This window comes from Epinephelus moara, chromosome 1 (genome assembly GCF_006386435.1).
Source record: "Epinephelus moara isolate mb chromosome 1, YSFRI_EMoa_1.0, whole genome shotgun sequence".
NCBI classification, from domain to species: Eukaryota; Metazoa; Chordata; class Actinopteri; order Perciformes; family Serranidae; genus Epinephelus; species Epinephelus moara.
The window spans coordinates 27,914,401-27,932,800 of NC_065506.1; the positions used below are offsets into that span (position 1 = coordinate 27,914,401).

At 40.8% G+C, this 18,400-nt stretch overlaps 1 protein-coding gene and 1 non-coding gene across 3 annotated transcripts in view; both read left to right on the top strand.

The window, feature by feature from the left end:
* Positions 1-18,027, top strand: part of dennd2b (DENN domain containing 2B) — a 64,334-nt gene extending 46,307 nt beyond the window's left edge. For both annotated transcript variants that reach the window (XM_050069966.1, XM_050070050.1), the window contains 6 exons: positions 8,744-8,921; positions 10,963-11,004; positions 11,981-12,092; positions 15,057-15,296; positions 15,566-15,652; positions 17,501-18,027. In XM_050069966.1, the coding sequence (XP_049925923.1) occupies positions 8,744-8,921; positions 10,963-11,004; positions 11,981-12,092; positions 15,057-15,296; positions 15,566-15,652; positions 17,501-17,535 (694 nt within the window). In that variant the 3' untranslated portion in view covers positions 17,536-18,027. The remainder of the gene's footprint in view (positions 1-8,743; positions 8,922-10,962; positions 11,005-11,980; positions 12,093-15,056; positions 15,297-15,565; positions 15,653-17,500) is intronic.
* Positions 13,958-14,029, top strand: trnae-uuc (transfer RNA glutamic acid (anticodon UUC)). The gene has a single exon. It is a non-coding gene; the product is annotated as a tRNA-Glu (tRNA).
* Positions 18,028-18,400: the final 373 nt, after the last annotated feature.

The window sequence follows — 18,400 nt, forward strand, 5'->3', positions numbered from 1 at the left end:
ACTCAGTGTCCCAGTCTGTCCTCTTGTAACAGAAAAGAGAGGGGTACTTTTAGAGCTTTGGAGGCGAGGGTGGATTGGGAGGAGATATGAGCGGAGAAGTAATCTCTCCATGTATCAAAGCCCAGTTTAAACAAACATCAGTGGGGGCAGTGACTGTGAGGAGAAGGAATGCACTTCCTGTGTGTGCGACTCTGCCCTCTGTGATCTGTGGCTCAACTGTCACCGTTTGACTTATGATGCCACGTTCACTCCCTATGTATAAGCTACGGCTCTCTCTGCATCCCTGGAGAAATTCGGTTTAGTCGCTCATTATTGGAGGTGATAACATCAAGGAGTCATTGGGCGGGAATCATGAGCTGGCTCACGATACAATACTATCATCATATATTACCCAAGACAGTGACTGCATATTTGTACGGGCAATTTTGTGATATCTTGCAGAGCAATCATTTTATGATGAGATGCAATATCTGTTTACTGGAAGAGATAAACCTTCTTCTACAGGGGTGCAGTAACTATTAAAAAAACTTGGTTCAGTCATACAGTTCGTCCCTCACTGTATTGATGTTGTGAGTTTTCAGACAAACTTTTGCCTTTGCAACAAAGTGCATCCGTTCATGGTTTCCAGATGATGAATCCTAATAAGTTCCCACCATGAGATTCACATTTGTGGTTATTGGTGAAATGTCTCAGCAACTACTGAATGGATCATGATCAGTGGAACACACATTCATATTCCCCTCTGGATGAACTGAACTAACTTTGGCACTTTCTGAACTTTTCTGTAGCACCATCATTGGGTCAGAATGACATTTTTCAGTGAACCACCTGGAAAACAAATTACATTTCCATTGGTCACAGAGGCCTTTTTGTCTAGCAAATGTAAGCATGCTAACAACAACAAAGATGGTAACCATGATAAACATGATACCATTATTCCATCCATCCATTTTCATTTGCTTATTTAGAGCCGGGTCATGGGGGAGCAAGGCACTCCAGACGTCCCTCTCCCCAGCAACGCCTCTCAGCTCCTCCTGGGGGATCCTGACGTGTTTTTTAGACCAGATGAGATATGTAATCCCTCAAGCTTGTTCTGGGTCTGCCCCGGGGTCTCCTACCAGTTGCACATGCCTGGAGAGCCTCTTAACTGGAGGGCGCCTAGGAGGCATCCTGATCAGATGCCTGAACCACTTCAACAGGCCTCTAGTGACACAAAGGAGCAGCAGCTCACTCCGGATATCTGAGCTCTTCACCCTATCTCTAAAGTTATCCATCCTAAGGAGGAAACTCATTTTGGCTGCTTGTATCTGTGATCTCATTCTTTCTCTCACTACCTGAAGCTCATAGCCATAGGTGAGGGTCGGAATATAGATAGACTGGTAAATCAAGAGCTACGCCTTCCAGCTCAGCTCCCACTTCACCGTGACAGTCCAATGCAGTGCCTGCATCTCTGCTGACGCTGCACCAACTGCTGGTCCAGCTCATGCTCCATTTTACCCAGAGGGTGTACCATTGAGTTACAAGTTAAATGATTGCAGCAAAGGAAGGATACATAAAGCAAAACCACAAATTAAGTTGCGGAAAACTGAAATAACTACAAAAAAGATAATTACAAATATGAGTTTTAAAATTAAATGCTATAAATATGCAGTCATGCTTACTGTATATTCTGCTCAAGCCTTGTGTGTGTACACGTGTGTGTGTTTGCGTGTGTGTGGATTTAAATGTGCTAGCATGCATGCATACAGGCAAAGCTCCTGTGATTTGGTTTCTTTTGAAAACAGTGACAGGCCCTCACTGCAGCATTAATGACTTCTATGATAAAAGGGCTGCTCCCTCTGGGGCTCCAGCTCATAATCCATTCCCAAAATACTTCACCAGCAGAACATGATGTATGTTTCTTGCCTTGAAATGTATATCCAACACAAGCAGGAAGCGAGAGGAACAGCCATGTTAGGCAACAGTTTTCTGTGGGGTCCTCTATTGCTCGTTTCTTTGGCGCGTTACGTTCACTTAACTCTTGGAATATTACACTGAAACCTTCTGTTGTTTTTTCCACAGAGGTTGTTGCCTCTGCATGAAAGTCTGAACAGACAATTTCTTTAAAAGTGATCACTCACCAGCCGCTGCCTGTAATAACAAGTCAGATGCCTAATCAGATAAATTCATCATCAGCTATGTCACTCTCACTGTAATTGCTTAACTCGATTGACCTGCAGATGCAGAATGGCTTTTGTCAGTGCTGCAGACTTATGTAAACAGCCTTGTCAGTCCTCAGGCTAGAGCTGGGGACGGTTACCAAACTGTATCTGCATGTCTGGATTTATCTGCGGGCATGGCAGTGAAATACTTCTACAGTAAGTGTTACTGCATATTGGATCTAAATTATTGACTATATGACTATTGTTTAAGTGATTGAATCCCACTGGCGTCCTTGTGTTTTTTTAATCAGAGTTGCCACATTCAAAGTGAGATTATGATCAAATATTTGATTACAGATGACCTTTTGTAGGAGGTCTATTGATTGAGGTGGCAAATAAGAAAAGGAAGATTTCTAATGAAAGATGAGAATTCTTATGGTAGAGAGGAAAAAGGGGAGGGAGAGTATGGAGGAGGAGGCTGCTTCTCTGGTTCCCCTTTAATTATGATAAAATTACTGTATGTAACATTCAGAACATTAATATGGCAGCAAACAAATATTTGCCATGTAAATAACAATAATATGTCTTTATCATAACAATAATAATCATTATGTCAACTTGTCATAAACACAAAAAGAGGTGCATTTCTTGTTAATGTCAAGTTGTTATGACAAAGACATCATCTGGTAATGTCATCCTAGTTAATGTCAAGTTGCCATAATAAGGACATCCCAAACAAATTTAATGGCAACTTGTCATGACAAAGACAACTTCTGGTAATGTCACTTTGATTAATGTCAAGTTGTCATAATCAAGACAACCCAAACAATGTCAACTTGTCATAACAAAAACCGAATGACACTTAATGACAGCAGTCATAAACGTTTATAACATGTACATAATGTTCATGACAGGTTCATGACGTGTCATGTCATAGTTATGACAATGTCATGTCACTCTTATGTAGATACCTTCAAGTAAAGTGTTACCAAAAACACTTGAGCATTTAGCAACTTTATAAGAACTACCTAAAATGACAACAACCATCTTTTGGAAAATGTATGTGATGTGTTCTTTGAGTTTTTAGTTTGGGCCATGTCCCTTACGCTAACATGGAGAGAGCAGTGGTTATGACATATAGACCTTTTTAGAGCCAACGTCACAATGATGTCAGTTTGTTAGCTGGAGTCAAAACACAACTCATCACCACAGGGTTGTCGGCTACATAGGGGTCTTAAAATGTTGTCTTATTGTGTTATTGGGAGCCAGAATGGAAGGAGGAGAAAAAGGAGTCAAAACTAAAATTTTATCGCATACCAGCTGCCACTGCCTGTCAACAAAATCAAAGACAACTATGATGAAATGCGATAAGACAAAAGGACTGGACTCTGGATGGCAGAGTGCACTCCGACACTTGGAATGAATATTTCTGAAAACACCACTTACATCATCTTCCTCTGTCTAAAACAAGCCAACAGAACTCACTAGCTAGCGCTAACCTATGTCTTTGGAGAATTGTTTTGCCTTCAGCTAGGCTCGCCCACCAAAAAATGTCATGGTGTTTACTAATAGTAAAAGGGTCTATACTGCAGCCAGCCACCAGGAGGCGATGTTTTGGCTTCTTTTTTGGGGAGCTGTCATGTCGTCTGTCTTTATTATACAGTCTATGATCTGTGTGTGTGTCTAATAGCAGACTAAAAACTGGTATTTAAACTACATGATAAATGGTACGATGTGGTGTATTCTGTGTATGTTGAGTTTGTGGTGTCTGGTTTTAGTTTTGAGACAATCCAACAGTCTGAAAGTGAGTTGGAGGTCTGTAGAGCACCAACACGTTTTGCAGCTGCATTATTATGATCAATGGTGTCTGCAGTCCTCAGACAGGTAGAATTATTGCCACCGCTGCTGGCATTTTTTTAATCAGCGAGAATGGCAGCACACTCACTTCATTTAGTTCTCGGTTATTCCCAAACACTTTCTGTAACACGCTCTGCAGAGCTGGCACGAAGCCAAAACCGCTTTTAACAACTTAACCGGTTTCCCATGTGGTATTTAACTCAGAGGTAGAGTGAAATCCACACACTGTAAACATGTGAAATGTTTCTGTTTTTCAAAGATTCGAGAAAGACTTGGCCATTACCAGAGCCTGACCAGCTGATTTTTACATCAGTGTCGTTTTCCTGAATGTTTACACCCACGCGTAGACGCTCACATACACATGTGGACATTCATATACACAAACACCTGCACACATTCATCTACTCTCTAGACAGCTCTGATCAAGCTCAGACGTTACTGTGGTTTAAATGAGAACATGTATAGAGTTTCCTATCGGGAAGCCATTTCTCATTGTAAAATGGCTTCTGATGTTGCCTTCTGTGGAGCCGGAGAGCCGAGACTGTGAGCCGGTGGCTGGAGATCCTTAAAGACAGGAAGTGAGGGAAAACCATTTGGGACTAAGGGAGCAGAGAACATTCTGCTAGCGGATAAAAATACACCCCGTGCAGCTTGTCAGAGGAATCCTATAGGTCTATATGTACTCTGCTGCCTCTTTATGTGATTTCTAGGTGTTATTTTGAGCTTTGGAAGAGCTTTAACATTGAAGAATGCTTTTGCCGAGTTTTTCAGCACAGCTGGTGTCTGACAGCTGTGGTTCAGTCTAGTCTTCTTTGTCCTCTCTCTATGGAATCAGTCTTAGCCATGCCAGGACTGGTAGACACAGTGCAGAGCTTTGGTAGAGCCGTGAAGCATGTGGTGATGCAGGCTTTTGTCTCCCTCCCTCTCTCTGTCTCGGACACTGAAATTTTCCCTCCTCCTCTGGGCTTCGCAGACTAAGCCTCTGGATCCCATGTTTCCTGGAGTATGTGCCAGTTCAGCCTCACACACACTAAACCAGGCCTGGCAGACCTTCGAGAGCTAATATGTCAGGATTAGCTCCCAAACCTCAATACACAACAGCTCTGCACAGACCTCACCTCTGAGGATCTGGCTCTTCTCTCTTTCCCTGAGAGTGGAGTCATTAATTTATATGAATTTAAAGTGTGTAATCAGTTTGAAATAATCAAATTAATCTTTGAATCTTAGTTCATGCTTCTGTAGTGTCATTTTCACAAGTACAATTTTGGGGTTAAACATTTAAATGGTTCACTCTCACAAACTTTCTAGCACCTTGGTATGTTAAAGTCTTATTTTCCAAAAAATCCACACATATGTTGTTGCTTAAGAATCAGCTGAAATCAGCTCTGCTCTTTCAGAAGTTATTGTTCCCTGAAAAGATAATAAAAATGCCACACAAAGCAAAATAACAAGAGATTCTGCAGTCACGTTAGCAGCTCTGAGGCTTTACTTGGCTGTATTTGCTCTGAGCACGTTATTTTTTCCAAAGTGCTCTGCCTAGTCCCACCCTACTGTGCTGTGCTTGTACTAACTAGTACTACCCCAATCCATGACCGCTTTGCCCAAACTGTGTCCAACATCACTGCGTCAAAGTGACAAGTACAAGCCAATTGAAGCACGGCAGGACTTGCAGCACGTGCAGGACTAGACGAAACACTCTTAGGGAAAACTGATGTTTATCATGTTTGCCATCTTGGTAAAACATCCTAGCTGGCACTGGATGGCAACATGACATCAGAAAGACTTTGGACCCTCACCTTGGACAGACATTCAATTTTTGTTGGAATGTAAATTGGGTTGACGATATTTTAAATGTCTAATGACGTTAGAATGTCATGTTGTGTGGATGTTAACATGTGACTTCTTGCAGACTTTGGGATTTGTTCTTAATACCTTACGACTAAATGTGGTTATGCTACGTCAAAATGATGTTGGCATGAGATGTTGGATTCTGGTAACTCACCAACACAACTTAAAACCAACAAAATATCGACATCATCTGTCGTCAGTATTCTACGTCAAATTGACATTGGCATAGATGTTGTCCTGACATGCTTGTATTAACTAGTACTACCATACCCAACCCATGACCACTTTGCCCAAACTGCATCCAACATCATTGTGTCCAATTGACAAGCCCTAACCTACCTAAATCCCTACAAGCATGCCAACATGCAGATATTTACCATGTTTCCATCTTGATTTAACATCCCAGCTGGTACCGGATGTCAGCATGACATCAGAAAGACTTTGGACTCTTACATCGGACAGTCGTTAAATTTTTGTTGGAATGAAAATGACGTTAATGACGTCACAATTTCATGTGTGGATGTTAACATATGACATTTTGCAGACGTTGGATTCTGGTCTTTATGACTAAATGTCGTTATTCCACATCAAAACGATGTTGGCATGAGATGTTGGATTTGCTAACTCACCAACACAACTTAAAACCAACAAAATATCAATTACATCTTTCGTCAGTATTCTGCGTCAAATTGACGTTGGCATTACATGTTGTCCTGACATTGGAATTTGGTCACCTGACGTCACAACTAATTATAAATATCTAATAACATTAGTAGCCAGCTGGGATAGTACCATGTTAACATTAGCATTTAACACAGTACAGCTGCAGCTGATGGGAACTTCACTGGTTTTGCAGGTATTTGGTCATAAACCAAAGTATTGAACAATTTTTATGACAATCCAGTTGTTGCTAAAATATTAAATTCTGGACCAAAGGGGTGGACAGACTGACAAACTGAGAGAACATTTCCATCTCTAGAAGCCAATCTAATCTATTACAATTACATTGTAGCTTCTGTACTTATCTGCATACACAAACCCAAAACAATAAAACATCATCAAATTCAGCAGAGAAAAGGGTTTGTCTTTGACCCCCTGGGTTTAAGATGTTTAATTTTTTGTAAATTAATATTGTTCTTACCTGTTCTGGACCTGGACACGGAGTATTTCCTTCTTTTGTTAAGACCCATGTGTGGTCTAAGGGTCTGAAGTTTTGTCTAACGGGAATGTCCCTCTCTCCTTCCAGAGTTGAGTGGCAACCTCTGGTAGTGCAGAGTGTTTTCATTGCAAGTTCATCTTGTCCCAGGAGTGTGTGGTTGGGGAACGAGTGTAATTGATCCTTTTGGTATCAGTGGTGTGTAGGGCCGCGTGTAGCCTGTGGCGAAGGTTTTCTGAGATCTGTGCCCCATCACTCCCTGTTGGAACTCGTCAAGCCCAGGAGACGGGATCTGTTAGGAATTATCAAGCCCTCCTCAGGCAAATGGAAATCAGACCGGCCAAAGCAGAGCTGCAAGTGCTCCATGGTATGAGTGATCTGGAAGAGGCCTGAAAAGACCGAGCGCTGTGGTTATTGTAGCCTTTGGGTTTTCACTGGTGTAATTCTATTTAACCCTGTCAAGAAAACACATTTTAATCTTGGCAATTTGACTCATGGGAAGTCAAGATGAAAAGGCCTGTGGCAAAGATGTAGCCCTGAATGAATGGAGTGGAAAGGTTTGTGGGAGTTTTGTCATTTTTCTTAGCACATAGGGTACTGATCTCTGCTCTCTGTATGTTCTCCGTAAGCCGAAACTCAGTGTGAATGAGGTCACATAAAAGGGAGTAACTTCTGTTTACTCGGATGTTCTGTCTGCTGTTGATGACAGCGACCACGGAAAACATTCCTCATTAAAAGTGTATATATCTCAAGTGGGGTGCGTTTGCATACCATGTTTGATCCCTGGTCTTGTTCTTGATCCATACTGATTTAGTGCTTCTCTGTGTGTGTTTGTGTGTATGATTGGACCCACAGTTTATTTTCACTCCCTTTGTGTACATGGACTGGACAGTATGTAGAGGACAGGGGGGGAGGAGGGTCAGCCACTGTCAACAAGCGACGGATCGTGAGAAAGGCGGGCTGCTATTTGTGATCTCCATTTTATACCACAGCTGTCGGAGTTAAACCGAATTGGTGCTTTTTGGTATTGCGTCAACAAGCTTCCAGCTTAACTATAGCAACATGTCAGAGTCACGCCAGCCCTGCAGACAAAGTACAGTAATGTCACAATAATGCATTTTATTGCACTCACCCTTCTTTGGTGTGGTTTGTCGAACAGTAGACGGTGTTAAACTCTAAGAGGGAGACGTGCAAGAGATTAAGGCGTTCATTTGTCTGGAAATTGTTGAAATGTGAGGTCTTTTAGAGAAGTCTTTGTCAGAGTGTTAGAGCGGCCTGCTGGATAATGCTGTCCCTCAGATGGGTTGCGGGAAGAACAAAGTGTCAAAGCCAGAGTGCGTAAGCTGTGTTGTTATGCCTCATATAAAAGTAACTGTTTCAAGGAAAAGAGGATCAAGTAGTCATTTAACCTGAGAAGAGAGATTAGTGATAGAAATACACTGTTTGTACTCTTGTAGTTCAGTGATTTGAACACGTTGAAGGATTCTTTTCCCCTTACAACTACAAAAGTTCATGACTGCAGCAGTACTTTTAGGAAAATGTTGTTGTCATACAAACCAACACTCCCCTTTCAGTCTGTGAAAAAAAAGTTTTTCATTATCTAGTGAAACATCTGTCCTGTTTTGACCATGTTCAGTTTACTCTGGTGTGGCCTCTGCAGGGTGTTACTGTGTCAGTGTAAAGGTGATTGATGGTGTGTCTTTTTTTCTCTCTCTCCTATCATCATCATCATCATCATCAGTACCCTGTCCAGCTGCATGCACGCAGTGGTGGCGCTGCTCTACCCCTTCTCATGGCAACACACCTTCATCCCCGTGCTGCCGGGGTCCATGTTGGATATTGTTTGCTGTCCCACTCCCTTCCTGGTGGGGCTGTTGTCCAGCTCTTTGCCGAAGCTCAAGGAGCTGCCTGTGGAAGAGGTGAGTGCATCTCCTCAGAGTGTCTGCCTCCCCGCAGTTTCTTTTACAGACGCAGTGTTATATTTCAGACAGATGTCTCCTGCATTCTTCATATGTCCCTGATTGTTCTGTCTCTCTTTGTTCTTGTCTTTCTCTGATTGAAGCCTGTTTCTTGGAAAAGTCGATATTAGTGTCTTGGCTGATAAATTACAACAATACAGATTCAGAGTAATTCCATTAGAAATTGGCCGACTGTTGCTGCGTCTGTTTAACCTCCTCCTCCGCTAGTTGTATTATATCAGGGAAACAGCCAGGTGACTTCCAAACACAGACAGGATTCAAAATATTTTTAGACTGCACCTTTCCAACCAGAACAACTTAAAGGTGCATAAATTGTTTTTTGGCCACTTGGGGGCAGTGGAACAAGCTGTAAACACAACACTGACATATTATCACCTTATGTTGACAACCGTAGACTGTATTTATTTACACTATACAAAAATTATGCCAAAATATCCCAGATACAGCCTCTGGCATCTTGCCAGGTGACATCATTTGGAGCCAGATTCTGCACAGCAGTGATATTGAGTTACCACCCATACACCCTTCTAAACAATAGCAAGCAATGCCTCTGGTCATGAACACACTGATTGGCTCTAGCAGCTGTCAATCATGACATCAAACCCCCTCTTTATAGTGTTGAATGAATAGTTATAACCAAACCCATTAGAAAACAGCCACTTGAACATACAGCAGAGTGATTAGAACTGTCTAAAATGACAGACACAATCTTTGGGAAAAATTTATTCTGATGTGTACTTTGATCTTTTAGTTTGGCTCTTGACCCATCCGCAAACATGGAAGGGGTGGGGTTTATAACCTGTACTGCAGCCAGCCACTAGGGGGCGATGGAGATGTTTTGGCTTCACTTTTGGGGAGTTGTCATGTCCTCCATCTTTATATCAACTCATGAAAAAGGCTGCCAAGCTGAATGGATCTGGTGAATTAGATACTTTACAGTTCAATCAGTACAGTCAACGCCCTCACATTACACATCGTCATTTCATCCATTGTTTACATAAACATAAACATATTTTTTTAAAACAAATATATATAGTTACATGACTATCTTTGGGTTTTAGACTGTTACATTAGGTAATACAAGACATTTAAAAAAGTCATAAAGGGTTTTGGGATCTTGTGATCAACATTTGACATGATTTTACAGACCACACAATGAATTGACGAATGAAGAGCACTATTGGTAGATTAATGGATGAATGAAAATAATGGTTAGTTGCAGCTCTACAATGAAACAAATTCTCTAAAAGAATCTGCTGTATTCTTGTTCATCAAGCTACTTTTTTTTACCTGAAAAGATCTAGATTGAAAGTCTTCTCTTCACAAACCTATTAAGTGTTTTTTGAAAAAAACTTAATACATTATTTTTTATTTGTACTGAACATGTAGGTGGCAGTATTCACACTGATACACAGCAAGTGACCTGAAGTAGTAACAGGCAGCCAGTACAGAGTCTGTATCAGGGCGGCACCAGCCAAAGATCTCTCTCTCTCTCTGATCGCTTTCTAATTGTGTCTCACAATGAATATTTTGGCTGAAGAAGCCCACTGAAGCGTTGTCTTAATCAGTTATACAGGTGTTAGGTTCACACCTGGTTTGCTGCTGAAAATTGTTAAAGATTTGTGTAAATCGGCACCGTCTCCACATACACCTGTCAGCCTGTGAGGAAATATGTGTGGTAAGACAATGTCAGTCACAGTAAACAACATGTCAACAGGATCTGCTGTCTGTTTACATTTCTCTTCCTGTTGCTGATTGACTCATGAAAACATTTCTAAAAAAAACCCTTTAAGAAATGTGTTTTATATCTGAATTCATTGTGCTGTAGCTTCTTTGAAGGTTATATATTTTACAGTGTGTTTTTTCAAGAGCAAATGTATGTTTTCACTGCAGGAGGATTATACACTTCTACTTGTAGCAGATAAAATAAAGTTTTTAATGACCTCTGATGAATAATTCGCTCCTCTTTTCCTTTTCTCAGGCTTTAATGGTCGACCTGGGAACTGACCGATTCATCCGACAGGTTAGTCTATGAAATGAAAAAATTGACAAAGCGAGACTGTGTAATTTTAGCTGAACAGTGGGCACTGCTTTTCATCAGTCTATTTCATAAGAGCAAACATGCAGGAAAATTAAAAAAAAAGGCATCATCATAAAGCTGGGTGACATGGTGGTATACTGGTTAGCACTGTCACCTCATAGCAAGAGGGTTCTGGGTTCAAACCCACTTGCCGGAGTGGCAACTGTGCGGAGTTGCATGTTCTCCCCCTTTCAGTGTTGGTTTTCTCCAGGTTCTCTGGGTGTTTCCCACAGTCCAAAGACGCACATTAGGTTAATTGGTGACTCCAAATTGCCCGTAGGAGTGAATGTAAGCATGAATGGTTGCCTGTTTCAATGTGTGAGCCCTGTTATAGTCCTGCAGTCTGTCCAGAGTGTACTCTGCCTCTTGCCCAATGTCAGTGGGGTACCCTGTGACCCTGAACCAGAATAAGCGGTTACGGATAATGAATGAATCAGCATAAAGGCAATTGTAGAAGGGCACCATGCTAAAATAAATATGTCTTGGGGAAGTATGTGTGTGTGTAATTCTCATTTTATTTTTGTGATGAAACCACTAAAACCTCTGACATGCTAAAATGTAGTGTAACTGTAGCAAAAAGTCAGCAAACTGTAATGTGTAGTATGTTACACAGCAGCGGTATCTATAGTAAGTGTTTAACTAAAGCTAGCAAACATTAGCCATCGTAGGTTACTGATCATATCAGACCAAGTAAGGCTAAAGCAGCAAAATCCCAAAATGCATTGAGCTAAGTGAGTGAGTATTTTGTTGCTCATGAATTCAGCTTTTGTGTTATTTCTTCTTCCAAACGTTACATTGTCTCGCTTTACACAGGGATGTAAAACATGCGGTTCTCTGTTGTAAGTCTGAGTCTTTGAAACTGATTCTCCAAACACTGTTGTTTATCACTGGTGACTGCAGTGTTTTCTCGTGTTTACAGATGGACGATGAGGCCTCGCTGTTGCCGCGGAAACTTCAGGCAGCTCTTGAGCAAGCGCTGGAGCAGAGGAATGACATCATCAGTCAGGACTCTGACAGCGAGTCAGACGAAGGTGAATAAGTGACAAATCATCACTTCCAACCAAAACAGATGTTTTCCCTGCTAATTAGAGCCACAGTTTCTGTGGCACAACATGTTCAGTCCAAGTCTCTGTGAAACTCTGACGTCTTCTGTACAGACTCTCATGACAGTGAGTCACAGAGACTCACCTTAAAGGTGACATAATGTGGTGTTTCTGTTGATGAGTGGTACTGTGTGGTGCCAGCCCTGGAGAATCATCTGGCTGAACCCACTACTATTATGCACTATGGGAAAAGTATGCTCTGCTGGGTTGTTTCTTTAAACTAGTCACAATCGTCTCTGGCAGCACTGAGCCCAGTATGTAGCAATGAGGCTCTTACAAAATAGTGTCAGGAGAGAAATTGTGTCAGTGCCATTGAAGGAATACTTCACCCACAGAGTGACCAGTTATAAATCAGTAAGTCATGTTGTGTTACCTTGGGTTTGTGAAGGAAACAGTTTTTCATGCATGCATTGGTGGAAAAAAATGGCAGACATATTGATTTATTGATTGACTTGGGACCACGTTTAACAACAACAAAACTATAAGTATATTGCTGAACTTCTCTGCTCCTACTCTAACTCCCAACCTCTTAGATCCTCAGAACAATGTTTTAAAACTGTCCTGCGATCAAAGCTTTGGAATAGCCTTCGGCTGTCAATCAAATGCTCCCCTCCACTGACACTTTAAAGACAAATCTTAATAGGTGCATGTTTTAATGGTCTTTGGTTTGGTCTTACCGGTTTTATTCTGTTTTATATTTGTCTAATTTCGATATTGCTATATATTTGTGTGTCATTCATGTGTACAGCACTTTGGTCAGCTGCGGTTGTTTTTAAATGTGCTAGATCACTTGATATGATTTATATCAAAACATCTGTTTACAAACTCTCACTCGACTCGTGCAGTATAATCCAAGTCTCATTAATCCAGTCATATGCTCAGTACTTCCCAAACACATGCATTTAAAAAAACGTAGTGTTGGGGTCTGAGAGCTTAGATCATTTTTACTTTCAGTTCATTTGTCAGTTGTAAGGTTTGAGCGGGGCGTCGGTGGCTTAGTGGTAGAGCAGGCGCCCCATGTGCAGGGGTGTGGTGTTTTGCTTCATGTCATCCCCCCTCTCTCTCCCCCTTTCACACTTGACTGTCCTGTCTATTAAAGGTAAAAAAATGCCCAAAAAAATATCTTAAAAAAAATTGTAAGGTTTGAGCAAAAATGCATGTGTTTGGGAAGTAGTGAGCATATGACTGGATAAATGAGACTTGCATTATGCTGCAGGAGTTGTGTGAGAGTTTGCACCTGGATGTGTTGATATAGTTTTGCTGTTGTTAAACTTGGTCCCCAATCAATAAATCAATATGTTCACCTTTCAAGTTTTCCCCACAAATTCAAGTTAACACGTCATGACTTACTTAATTTCATTTTGTGGCTGAAGTCTTCATTAAAAGTGGCTAAATGGCTGCAAAAGATTAAAAGACATTAAAAAATGTTTTAATGTAAAGGTTGCTGCCTCAGAAGTTGTTATTTCAGGCACAGCCCTAAAACGAAGTGTGGCGATAGGTCTGGCTATGCAATCTGGCGGTGTGTTTGATCTCAAAAGTTACACACAGCAGGTGTGTTACCGCTTCCTTATCTTATCAGCAGCCAGTGACAGGCTTTACTCCCATAGTCTTCACCCTGGTGGCATATTATGTGTACTTTTATTTGTTGCCACAGAAGGTTCAATTATGCAGTATAAAATTATATGAAGAAAATATCATTAACAGTCAAACACACTATATGTAAGTTCCTATTTTCTCAAAATAAGATGGGTATAGTTGTGTTTTGTATCTTTGCCTGCTATGTCGTATGTATGTCCCATATGGTCTAGCGGTTAGGATTCCTGGTTTTCACCCAGGCGGCCCGGGTTCAACTCCCGGTGTGGGAACAAGGATTTTGTGAGGGTACAACCCCAGGGAACAATATTAGGGGTTATTTGTAAAGCACATTTCCAAAGAACAGTTACAAACTGCTTCACAGAGCATATAAAAACCACAACCCGGACATTCAAGAGACAGTGACAAAGAAAAAGTGATCTTGCTCTTTCAAAGACATGTGTGCTGTTTTATATCGCTGCATTAATCAGCCTACATGGGACAGACTCTCTGTCTCTGCTTCCCACATTCTTCTCCAAAATAAAACCCACGGCAAACACTGTGCATCTGCCGCATGTCAATCACAACCTGTTCACACTGATGTGCAAACTAAAGCTTGTGTAAGCGACAGTCTGTGAGATTAAATGGATGTTTAAGCTTGACTTTACATAACAATACGACTACACACAATTGTCTCGTCTTTAAGCATCTTGTGATATTTAGAGTATTTAGTGTGACAGGCCTACGAGCTGGCCTGAGCACTTAACATTTACTGTACAAAACAACTAACATGAGAGGGAAATAACAAATGGCAACAATAATGTAAAACAGCAGGGGAATGCAGAAAATGAGAAAAAACCCCAGTCATGTTGAAATTGTCCTCTAATGACTCTTTAATGAGTCTTTTCTCGAGCCATGAAGGCCTCCCTCTCTCTGAACTTGCTCAGATTTTCCACTACTCTTCTAGCTCCATACTTCTGACATACTTTGACAACACCAGTGTAAGAGGAATCGTTGTAATAAAGAGGCAACCACATTATTATTATTTCTTATTTTGTGGTTGCATGGGTATGATGGGATACGTCCCTGAATCTCCACACAGTTAACAACAGCTGTGGGCATTTTTTATTACTTATGTTGGTGCAGGCGTCAAGCCAAACCATGTATTCTACTTCAATCTGTACTTCGGACTTTGAGAACTATCTGTTTTCTTGGAAAATGTCAACATGCCGTACTGCGTGTGACATATCTGTTGTGTTATTCTATTATGAATAACTGATCCAAGCACTGTGATAAATCCCTTTTCCTTTGTGCCCACAGAGTATAACTCCCTGAACAGCCTGGTGTCAGAGGCCTTTATCCGCTTCTTCCTGGAGACCATCGGCCATTACTCCCTGTTTATCACTCAGAATGAGCGTGGAGAGCGCATTTTCCAAAGAGAGGCCTTCCGCAAGTCCGTGGCGTCGAAAAGCATCCGTCGTTTCCTGGGTGTCTTCATGGAGTCTCAGATGTTTGCAGGGTTCATTCAAGATCGGGAACTGAGGAAGACCCGGGCAAAAGGTAGGCTGTCCTTCTCCGAGTTGTTTCCATGTGTGTAGACTTTTCTCTGAGGGTTTCCACCCCTGTGCTGACTGCTTTACTCACTGTGCAGGAGAGGGCACTGCAGTAACACTGATCTCTAGTGGCTGAAAGTTATCATCAGCACACTCCCTCACCACATTTGTCTGCTCCTTGGCAGTCACAAGTTTTTGTAACTTCCTGGAATACAGAGATGTCTCATAACTTATTTCTTTCTGGGGGTTTTTTCTCTTGCATTGTCCTGCTGACAGGTCTGTTTGAGCAGAGGGTGGATCAGTATCTGGAGGAGCTGCCAGACACGGAGCAGAGTGGAGTCAACAAGTTTCTGCGAGGCCTTGGTGAGTCCTGCAGTAGACACATGAGGCTAAATTCATACTGCAGAAGTTTGACTACATTTAAGCAGTTTTAAAATCAGGATGTTCAAATAATTCCTCTCTAACTTTGTTGAAAACTCTCACACTTTAAATACTGGATCACACACGACTCTTAATTAGTGCTGTTTTCTTGCCAAAAGGAGCTACAAAACAACTTTCCCAACTTTCAGTGTCTGCTATTCATTTGCTCTGTTTCAAAGTTTAACTCATCAGTAACTAGTATTATGTAATCATTACAGAAAGTCTGTCAGTAGTTCAGAATAAAGTCAAAAATGTGTTTTGCCAGTTGTTACTTGGATCTTTGAGCTTCACTGTGCAGAATAATCTATGTGCAGTTTCACACGCATCTGCTGAAGAAGGAAAGTTTCTCTGCTCGTCTGAAATCTTAGTTTAAAGCTACAGTTGATATGTTTTATGAAGATAAGCTTTTTTCTTCATATTTGTTGAAACTTATTACATCCACAAAGTATTATATGAGACAGATAGTCTGTAAAAAAAAAAATCAACTGCGGTCAAACTGTCAAACTAGGCAGCACTGAAGAGCACTAGAAACATATTTTAATGTACTGTTTAGCTGTAAAATGAGAATGTTTGTTGCCCAGCCACCATGTTGAAAATAGCTGTTTTTAGCTTTCTCATATTACAGCTAAACAGTACACTAAAACATGTTTCTAAAGACATTTGAGACAAGAAATAGGCAAATGCAGCAACAGAATCTTGATTCATATTGGATCAATGCTGCCTAGTTTGACAGTTTTACCGCAGTTCACAAGCAGTGATGTGACATGATACAGTTTTGCAGGAATGAGTCCTTAAAGGTAGAAATGAGTTAGCATTTTAGCACTCACTGTCTCCTCATCTTCAAGTCAGTGTTTTTTTTGTTTAATGCTTGAAATATGGTCTGTCGTTAACAAAAGCTTATGAGACTTACATGTTTTGATCTATGACGTAAAATACGTCAGTAAATACCCCACTCATGAAGTTTGAGGCCTTTAGTTGTCTCAGAAAAGGTGGTTGCTAAATACAGGACGTAGTCACACCAAAGACAGCTTTACAGCCTCATTGGGGTGGCATCGTAAGTCATGCAGCTGTAGTGTAGTTCGATTATAGCCTAATGTTAGCTTTCTACTTCTGGCAATTGCATTTATGCTTCAAAAATCCTAAAAGTTGTGTTTAATTGTGAACATATCATGAAAGTATCATAAACTTTTGTTTGCCAAAGAGCTAATTTTCTCAATTCCACAAAATCTAATGGAAAACTCCCCTTGGCTTTTTGATGGGGACACCGACACTAATTTCCGCGTCAGCCTTCAGAAAAATCTCATCTCTGTCGCGCTCTGTTGACAGCTATGACTCAGACTCCTTGGCTCTGATTGGCCATTTACATGTGGTAATGCCATTACAGCACTTTTTTTTTTTTACAGATTATCATGCACTGCTGTGTGGATAAAGTGACAGTTTGAGCAAATATGACAAAATCTTTTTTCATAAATGTTACCAGCTACAGCTATGAGGCGTGTAAAGCTACATACAAGCAGGATTTTACGTAGTTTAGATTTATGAGTATCATTTTTCATTGAACATGTCTGGTGGAGATATTTAAGAATGTTATCAGGAAACCACACAGTTGAGCAGATACTCAGATGTCTACACGCACTGCACACAGATGAATCAGGGTTAAATCACACCAGACCTCCCTTAATCTCATCCTGGTTTAATCCCCATATACTGTATAATAACCTGAATTAAACTGAACCTCTCAGATGTTAATGCATTCACATGATTTAATGGACTTGTTCTGATTGTTTTCAGGAAGTAAAATGAAGTTTCTCCACAAAAAGAACTGAGAGGAAACCATCCTCCTGTTTTCAGTCGTACAATACAACAAACTGAAGACCTGATTTCTCAAGTCTCTGCGTAATGATGATTCTCACCTTTTTTTTAAAATAAAAAACTTTTGTCAACCTTTTGTATGTAAAACATGTACATACTATTTCACTGTAAGCTGGCTGTGATACTCTTCAGTGTATGTTTATAGTACCTTACGAGATAGCGATAGCAGGACGGTACACAGCGAGTGAGCCGTAGAGTAACCACTGATGTCCAGGTGTGCTTGTGGAGAGTGTTATCAGAATGTGTGAGTGTGTGTGACCTGACATGGGCATAGATGTACAGTTCATATGTTTTCTTTTTGCATTATTTCACCACAGTGTTGTCCTCTGTTTAAGGAGTGTAAAACCTATTCGAAAACTGTACATGCATCAAGACAATGAAGAAAATGATTGTAACTCTTCAAAGAGTCTTTTGCAATCTTTTATTAAAAAATGTAGTTAAAATGCTTCAGTGTGCAGTGTTGAGTTTATATTCTTACTTTTCTTACACACAAAAAGTGGCACTTTTCCATTCATATCAAACATAAAGGGCAGTTATCAATAACAACAACACAGATGCACTCCACAGCTTTTATTACTCTCAAAAACAAGGCCTAAAGTGAACAGATTGCCTTTTGAAACAGAAACATGTAATTCACAGTTGGCCAGATGATATAAAAATCACCTCTTTTTACATCTGACATCTCAATGACAGCTTCCCCCAAAGCTATGCATTAGGAGAAGCTGGTAAGATCCCAAAAGGCACAGTTAGTCTAGCACCAGCTACCACATGCTGCCGGTAACCTTATTACGTCTCTGCTCATCACTCTGGTGGCTGTCA